This window comes from Quercus robur, chromosome 7, assembly GCF_932294415.1.
Source record: "Quercus robur chromosome 7, dhQueRobu3.1, whole genome shotgun sequence".
Lineage (NCBI taxonomy): Eukaryota > Viridiplantae > Streptophyta > Magnoliopsida > Fagales > Fagaceae > Quercus > Quercus robur.
In genome coordinates this window covers 16,557,890-16,567,504 of record NC_065540.1, presented here as the reverse complement: position 1 = coordinate 16,567,504, position 9,615 = coordinate 16,557,890, and the positions used below count along the sequence as shown (strand labels likewise).

Here is a 9,615-nt window from a genome sequence, read left to right as displayed (position 1 = left end):
TCTTAAGTTCGAATGGCATCATTTTGTTGCAAAAGAGACCCTGACTGGTTACAAATGAAGTCTTCTCCTAATCCGCCTCATTCAGTTTGATCTGGTTGTAACCAGAGAATGCGTCCATAAAGCTTAGCAGTTGGTGTCTTGCGGTCGAGTCTACCAAGGTGTCAATCCACGAGAAAGGATAGCTGTCCTTGGGGCAGGCCTTGTTTAGGTTCGTGAAATCTATGCACATCCTCCACTTTCCATTGGCGTTCTTGACCATCACCACGTTCGCCAGCCAGTCAGGGTAATATACTTCATGTATTAAGTCTGCTTCTTGTAATTTGTGAACCTCTTTAGCTATAGCTTTGTCCCGCTCCTGTGTGAACACACTTTTTTTCTGCTAGACGGGAGAGAATGAGGGTGATACGTTCAACTTATGGACTATGATTGATAGATCAATTCCTGGCATGTCCTCATGACTCCAGGCGAACACGTCCTAGTTTTCCCTTAGGAACGTCATGAGTGCTTGACGCACTGGTAGGCTGGCTAAAGTGCCTATCCTCATTGTTTGTTCTGGCCTAGAATCATTAAGGAGTACTTCTTCCAACCCTTTCATCGGTTCTGCTATTATCCGCTGTTCTTCTATACACATAGTCTACAAATGATCCTCCATCTCTAGCATGGCAATGTAGCATTCGCGTGCCGCCACTTAATCCCCTCTTACCTCCCCCACTCCGTGTTCGGTGGGAAACTTGATCATCAAATGGTAGGTTGAGGTTACGGCCTTCCATGAATTCAAAGTAGGGCGACCTAATATGGCGTTGTATCCGGATGAACAATCAACAACCAGGAATGTGACATTCTTGGTGATCTGCTAAGGGTAATCACCGACCGTTATTGGTAGGGTGACTGCTCCCAAGGGATTCACCTTTGTTCCTCTGAATCCTACAAATGGTGCGTTGGTTGGAATTAATTATTCCCTCCCTATCCTCATCTGCTGGAATGCTGGATAGTATAAGATATCGGTAGAGCTCCCGTTGTCCACTAGGACTCGGTGCGTGTTGTAATTCCTTACATGTATACTGATTACAAGTACATCGTCGTATGGGTGATGGAGACATCGAGCATCTTCCTTCGTGAACCCAATTATAGGGTTGTTGACGTGTGCCAGCTTTAGAACGTACCCCGCCAGCTGGACATTTTGAACCATTCATAGGTAGGTCTTGCATGCCTTCTTGGAAGAACTGGAAGTTGCATTGCCCCCTATAATCATCCTTATATCTTCCAGAGGTGGCCTAGGGCTCTCATTTTCTCTTCGAGCATATGGTTCTTGGGGCTGGTCCATCTGTTCCTTACTAATGAATCTTTGCAACTTTCCTTGCCTAATAAGAGCCTCTATTTGCTGCTTTAAGTCATAACAATCAGATGTGTCATGACCATGGCCACGATGGAAACAATCATACTTGTCTCTGGACCTCTTGCTAGGGTCTCCCTTCAGCTTGCTAGGGAACGTCAGGGCTCCTTCGTCTTTGATCTGTATCAGGACTTGGTCAATCGAGGTGTTCAGCAAGGTGAAGCTTGCAAATCTTCCGGTGGCAGGCTTCCAGCATCTGTCCTCCCTTCTATCTCCTGTCCTTGCTACCTTCTACCCCCTGTCCTGTCGAGGTTCTTCCTGTCTTTCTCTCTTCTTGGGCTTCTCTTCGCGAGCTAGTAATGTATCTTCCGCATTCATGTACTAAGTAGCCCTATAAAGTACGGCCGACATAGTCTTTAGGTCATTTTTGTATAAGGAAAATAGAAACTTACCCTTTCGTAGCCTATTCATAAATGCGGCCACAAGAATCTTATCGTCAGCTTCATCAATTGAAAATGCCTCCTTGTTAAAGTGGGGTATGTACAACCTTAGGGTCTCATCCTTCCTTTGCTTAATGTTCATCAAGCATGCAATGGACTTCTTATACCTGTGCCCCCCAATAAAGTGTGAGGCAAATTGGGCGCTCAACTCCTTAAATGTACCAATGGAGTTGAGCGTTAACCTGCTGAACCAAACTCTTGCAAGGCCCTTTAAAGTAGTGGGGAAAGTCTTGCACATAATCTCATTTGCCACTCCTTGTAGGTGCATTAGGGTCTTGAAAGATTCTAGGTGATCTAGGGGGTCCTTGGATCCGTCGTAGCTTTCCACCTGAGGCATGCGGAACTTTGGTGGTAGGGGGAACGTCCTAACGGATGCAGTGAATAGTGAATCAGTTCGATGGACCAAGTCATTGAGGTCACTAGACACCCGTCCTCTGAAGGCATTCATCATGAAGTCCATCCGTTTCTTCATCATCTGCATCTCCGCAACTATGTGAAGGGGAGTCGTATCTGTGGTAAATGGACGGCCGGTATCCTTTCGCTCTTGTCTGCATGGGGCATTGCTACCTTCCAGCCCTTCCTAGTCCCTCTCTTGGGTGTTAAGCGCTGTGTTTTTCTGGCACAACTACTCCTCTAGGTCATGATTCTGCTTGATAAGGCATTCCATTGTTGTTGCGAGGGTTTTAACTTGACTCTCTAGGGCAGTGGTGTGTGGTTCGTCACCCTAATTATTAGTGGTTGTTGCCATCGAACGAGTAAGTACCATGCAACTTTTTGTCTGGGAAACGGTAAGTATGGCTTATCTCAAATTTCCCACAAATGGCGCCAACTGATGATGCCAAAAATCGTTAGTAAGTCACACAATCTTCACGTGCTCAAGACAACACCTACACAGCACAAAACAGGAAGACCTTAGGAGAGTACTAGTGTGGTACCGACCAAAAGACCCTCCGAAGCTTAAGTTAGAAATCTTTTCACAACTCTAGAGTGCTAAAGTTGGGGTGAATTATGAGTACCTTGTTTTCTGAGGGCTTTGTGTTTTTATAGTAGTGTAGAACTGACCTTCATTTCTTGCATCAGAAGGAATTTCCTTACGGGGAAGATTATCATAAATGTGTGTATATTACAGGAACCTTCTCAATTTGGGATTCTGCTAGTTAGGGTTAATCGTGGGATGCAAGTTATTTTCATTTAGGATTCCTTGGAGCCTATGCAAATCCATAGAGGTGCCACGTGGCTTTGGTATTCATCTACCTTATATTTATGTGACTAGAATTCATCCATATCGAGGGATTATCCATCTATTTTGGGGAGGAGTCCATCCATCATGTGTCCCTTCCATCCGATCACCCTTTGTTACCTTATCCCCATCAACCCACTAGTCCAGTACCGTTAGGCCTACTTAAATGGATCCGTCATCCCAAATTTTGCACTCTTCAATATCCTTTTCTAATACATAATATACTAATATATTCTAATAATTTTAAGTTGACATTATGCTAGAATAATACACTACTAGAGATTTATAACCAATGAATAGAACCTAATTGATCCAGCAAACAATTTCAAGACGTTGAATTTCATGTACTTTTGCTTTTCCCTCCTCAGTTTAAGTGATGATAGATATATGACTTTATTCAATCCTTGTGGAGATGGAAACTTTTTGAGTTGATAAGTTGTGATTGGTGCAAAGTCGTTTTCACATGAACTCACAACAAACAAGACTTTTATGGTACACCAATCAACATACATGCATCCTCAACAATTTTGGGAAAAAATTATGAATTATTGCTTCAATTTTAAGCCAAAATCTATGCAAGTTCTACTCATATGGTCAAGCAATAAATTTGTTGAAAAATGGACTTAGTTGTGGTCTATGTTAGTCAACGAAGATAGAGAAGAATAAATATATGAAAAAAATAAAACATTTGAAATGTGTTTATATATATATATATATATATATATGTGTGTGTGTGTGTTTGGATAAGTTTATTTCTATTGGTTTATTTTTGGTGAGGTCCCTCAAGTTTACCCTGTGAGCATAATTAGTCCCCCAAGTTTTGATAATGAGCAATATAAGTCCTTCTCTTAACTTCAGTTAGTGGTATTGTTTATATGGCTAATGAAACAACGACTTGACATTTTTTTATTAAAAAAATTACAAAAGGGAACTTACACATAAGTAACAAACTAACCTGTTTTAACTTCAATTCATAATCCTAACCAGGTTCTAAATCAAAACTCCATTTACAAACCCATGGGAGGGAGTGATTGATGCCCTAGCTGCCATGATGCTGCCTTCCTCTTTTGTAGATGGTGGACTTCTGCCTCAAGCAACAGCCATTGCCATGATGGCCTCCTTCCTCCTCTAGCACAAAACAAAATACAATGCCCAGTTTCCATTTTAACCAAAATTTCTCTAGTCTTCAATGGAAATTGGGCAGCGCAAGCTAAGAAGGCATCGGCTGCTAATAGTGTAAAGACAAAGAGCATGAAATCGCCAGCAAAGAAGGCTACAACTAGGAGAGGGGAAGGAAGTGATTATAAGAGAAGGAGCTTTCCTAAATATTTATTTGTTTGTTGTAGGGGTAGTTCTATAAATTTTCTATTCTTTGTTTTGTTTTTTTTTTTGGGTGTAGTTGAATCCATGTGCGCCTGATTATATAACTAAAAAACTCTTTCAGTTTTTATATTCTTATTTTAATTATCATCGAGAAGTTTAGTGTGCGTTTAGCATGAATTATTTTTGCCAACTTATTTTACTATTCAGCTTATTTTTGCTACTATTTATGGGTCTCACTATACTATTTCAACTAACTTTTACCTTTATTTACAGTACTTTTAACAAAAGGTTTTCAGTTTCAGAAAAATAAGTAAATTCCAAACGGACACTTAATTGAGATATGGGGATGTATTTTGTTTTTATATTTTATTAAGTTTTTCAGTTAAGTTGAGTGGAGTCTGAAAGAGGGGAGATGAATTTAGTATTATTAGAGGCAGATAGTTTTTTTTTTTTTTTTTTTTTTTTTTTTCAAGTCGTGTTTATCATCATCCTACTCCTACAAGTAGTAAAAGTAAAATGCAATTAGAGGCAAGTTATTTAATTAATTGGTGTTGCCAATCTTGGAGGTAGAATAGAGGGTTTTAATGCAAATGCAAAAAATATTTTTCTATAAAGAAAAAAAGAAACTAAGTTCATTTCGCACAGTTATTGTGTGATTCTAAGTCCAAGTCTATTCAGTTACTTCCTCCTCTTCTCTCTCTCACGGGTTTGTAAATGGAGTTTTGATTTAGAACTAGGTTAGGATTAGAATTAGAATTTGGAACTCGTTAGTTTGTTACTTATGTGTAAATTCCCTTTTGTAATTTTTTTAATAAAAAAATGTCACGTCATTTAAAAAAATAACAGGTCATTATTCCATTAACTACGTAAGCAATACCATTAACCAAAGTTAATAGAAGAACTTATATCGCTCATTATGAAAACTTGAGGGGCCAATTGCACTCACTTGAAACTTGAGGGACTAATTATGCTCACAGAGTAAACTTGAGAGATCAATAGTGTAGTTTCGCCTTTATTTTTTAAAAATAAAATAAGTTGAACTAGGACTATAAATCTAATGGGCTTCCAAGGTAGCCCAACTGCGATTCATTCCTGGCCCACTATTCTAGCCTGCTTAGAAAAAATGGGCCTATGAAGTTTGATAGAAGTTAGGAAGGGTAACACTTGATACAGTCTCTCAACCTCATGACCCACGATACATCATACATCTGTTAATTAATTTTGTCTATGTTGTTTGTAGTTTATGCCTTTTATGGTGGCCCACAAATGCAATAAATTTCCAATGGTTTCTCCAATTCCCCTTAAAAGGAAGGAATAAAATACAAAAGAGTCAAAAGAAATGCAATGATATAAGACCACTAACATCCTATTGCTACCCACCAATAGCAACTTACTGACACGACCATGTGCAAGCTCCGAGACCACGGACTCCTTCTTTATTGGATTTTGCAAAAACCAAACACCCACGTTTGTGACTTTGAGATTCCACTCAAAGGTTTAGCAACACAAACTCTCCTGTTTGTAACTCCAAGACCACCCTTGAAGGTTTAGATCATCAACACATTTGATTACTAGAGAAGGCAACAACTTCTACAATACCGGATCTTGAGATTCTCCAAGTAATAACACCGATAGAAAAATATAAGAGAGCTTTTTAGGTACAAAACCCTAAATACAAAAGAGGCACAATCTTCTTTCTCTAAAAAGTCTTTTAAAAAACGTGCTTAGGGTTTCCTTTATATACTGGGAGAAGTAGATCTGAAACCCTAATCCTTAATGGGTTTGAACTGCTATTTGGATTTAATTAAAATTCTACAGATATGACTTTCGATTGGTCGAGCCTGTCTTTCAATCGATTGAACCAGGCAGATTATGAAATCTTCTTCCTGCAGTTTGTGTGTTCTTGAATCTTGACTTGAATCATCTTGAGCATTGTCTAATAATACCTATAGACTCTAAGATCTATATCTAGACAAATTTATGTTCGCGATTTGCCAATTGTTCTAAACTTTTAGAACCTAACAAAAAGTATGAAGTTTCAAGGACGTTCGAAGGGTGCAATGGTCTTGGTCACACAGATGCCCATTGGTACTGGAGTAATAATTACTTGTTTCTGACATTGGTAGGAACTTGCCTCTATATAAATCACCAATACAAGAATACTTGAAACATTCTATACAATCATACCAAACTGGTTGCATTGCAGCTTAAGAGTCAGCCTGCATAAGAAATAAACATAATAGAAAAAATAAATGGCAAGTGAACACAAGTGGAGCCCAATTAGCACATGAGAAAGTCAAGTAAGCATGAATAAGGCAATCCAAATCCACTAAAACAGAGGCTGCTAGCCTCCTAAAAAATAAAAATAAAATAAAAAAACCATCTCAGCATTTTGTTTTTAACTCTTTTTGTTAGGTTCTAAGTAATTAGGAACTAATGTATTAGAACTCTATTTTGTATTGTTGGAAAACCATGATCAAAACAGATGTTGGTCTTGTTTAGACTTCTCAAAGTATAGGTCATTTATGTAAAGTTGGAATCGAGTTAATTGCAGAATTAAGTGTGCAATTCTGATTGGCTCGATCGATCGAGAATTAGACTCAATTGATCAAAAGTCAGGTAGAATGTTTTTTCTACAGAATTCCCAACTCAGCCCTAAGCCCATATGATGTGTAGGGTTTTATGTTTTGCCCTAGGTATAAAAGGGAAACCCTAGCCACGTTTTTGAAGTTGCTCTGCTTATTGTGTATGTGAATCTCCTGTGAGATCTGAGAGGAGGTTGCCTTCACACATGCTTAGGATTATCAAGAAGGAGATTTCATTGAGAGCTTGATGATCGTTTAAGTTGCTACAATAAGCGCTTAAAGATACACAAGCGGGAGTGCTTGTACTTACTAGGAATCCAAGAAAGAAGGAGTTCGTGGTCTCAGAGCTTGCACATGGTCGTGTCAATAAGTTTTCTATATGAGGTAGCAATAGGATATTAGTGGTCTAAGTCGCTATTGTATAAATTTCGATTCTTTCATAATGGATTCAGTTTTACCTTGAGGATAGCTAGGTTAAATCTTCCCTAGGTTTTTACCGATTTGGTTTCCTGGGTCATCATATCCTTGTGTTCTTTATATTCCGCACTTTACATTGATATGATTATATGATTTTGCTAACCTAAATTTGGAATTTGGGCTAAGTAATTGTAACACCCCAAACCCATACCAAGGATTTAGATGCATAACCTGTCTTAAATATAATAAACTATAATATAATGGAACAGAGCGTAATTAAATATCCACAAATAAACTTCAAATAATCAAAATCTTTCCTATGAAATCCATAAAACAAAAACTTTAACAATAAAGTCTCCAAATACAATCTCAAAGAGTTCCACAAATGCCAAACTCACTATCCTAAGAAAATATACTAAAACAGTCCGTCAACTAACATTGCTCCAAAAGAAGTCTTCAATCTATGTCTCCAATGATCTACTACCAAAAGATATTCCACTGCTCTAATCTGAAAGGGTGGAGACAGGGGGGTGAGCTAGAAGCCCAATAAGAGACTACATAACATGAAGATGTCTTTCAAAACAAAACATTAGTATCATTGATAAAATATAAGCTTTACAAAACATTTACAAATAGTTTTAACCGTAATATAATATACTTTGTAAATCTGTCAAGAATAAAACATTTAACTATAACGCTGAAATCATTAAATAAAATAATAACCACTTTAGTTAGTAAAAATTACACTAAATAGGTAGAAACAATATATTATAACGATAAACAATTTTTCCACTTATAAAGATCAATAACAACAGTAGTTTGATATAGAAAACATTAAACATTAGCCAGACAAAGATATAAGCTGCTAAACACTCAATGGGTGATTCCCATGGGGAACAATAACACTAACCTCAAAGAGGCAACACTTGCTCCAAAGAGCAAACGATAACATTGCACCACACCACAATAACACTACTTCGGCCGAAGACCAACACTTAACCCTATGTTGGCAAAGGTTGTAGACTGTCTAGCTGACCGTTTGAAAACATTCTTTCTTTATTACAATATTGCCAATATTAATCATATATTATATAATAAATACTTTCTCAAAAATATAGTTTTGAGTCATTCTTAACTTATACAGTTTCAAAGTAATATACAAGAAATAATAAAATTCAAGTATGTGTATAAAGCATGGACAATGGTATAAGTTTTTGGAAACTTTACTTTTTCAATTATGTATATATATATATACATATATATATATATATATATATTTATTTTTACCAAAAATATATATGAATATATACGTCTTGAGAGACATCATGTTCTGAAGTCCACTTACCTCTAGTTGTTAAACCAAGCTTCACCTCAACTGTCTGAAACAATATCAACTAGAACCTAAATAAGCACAAGACGACCCAATAAGAATGGATAAACTAAGGCAGCAACGAAATATAAATTTCACTCTTAAAATTCATATCTCACTACTTATTCTGAAACTATAGCTAATCTAGTACTTAATTGCTTTATCAAGTACTCCAAAATCAATACCTAGTAAACAATTCTAATGAGCCGAATACGTAGATCTCTATATTATTTAATTCTCCCGGTACGAGTTGGCTTCCAAATAATTTTATGCATATAGATCAATATTATCCCAAATTACATTTATATGGCATCCAATAAGATTACTACCGTAAGACATAGAAAGGATGCTATAAGTTTACAAAGTCTTTTCTACTCGTAGGACCTAGTTAACCTGTATCATGCAAGACTAATATACTACACTAGCTTTATAGATTAACCCATAGATCTTTGTGAGAGAGGCATACCTGAACACACGGATGCAGAAAGTTTCTTGTAATTTCTACAGTCTCTCTCTCTCTCTCTACGTTTACAAATTAAACACTATTTTACCTTTCAGCTTTATACATTAAAACTGTTTCCACTAGGGCTGAAATTAAAACCTACTAGAACTTAAATAAGCTTTCAAGACTTTAATTCCCACTAAAACTCATATTAAGGTTGTTTAGATAGGCTAAAACTCTAAAGAATTCCAATAACACTTAAACTCCTAATCCAAATAGGAAATCTCTTATCCTTTTCCTTAACTAATAAGGAGAGTAAAAGTTAAATATGAATAATCCACAAAATAACTCTCACATTACATCTTCTTTTATTTATTTCCTTTGTGAATATCATAATATAAAATAA

At 36.9% G+C, this 9,615-nt stretch overlaps 1 protein-coding gene across 1 annotated transcript; it reads right to left on the bottom strand.

The window, feature by feature from the left end:
* Positions 1–1,189: 1,189 nt before the first annotated feature.
* LOC126691093 (uncharacterized) lies at positions 1,190–2,314 on the bottom strand. Its single transcript, XM_050386172.1, has 2 exons — positions 1,786–2,314; positions 1,190–1,524 (listed from the first exon to the last, which is right to left on the bottom strand). The coding sequence occupies exons 1-2, from the start codon at positions 2,312–2,314 to the stop codon at positions 1,190–1,192; spliced, it is 864 nt and encodes a 287-aa protein (XP_050242129.1).
* Positions 2,315–9,615: the final 7,301 nt, after the last annotated feature.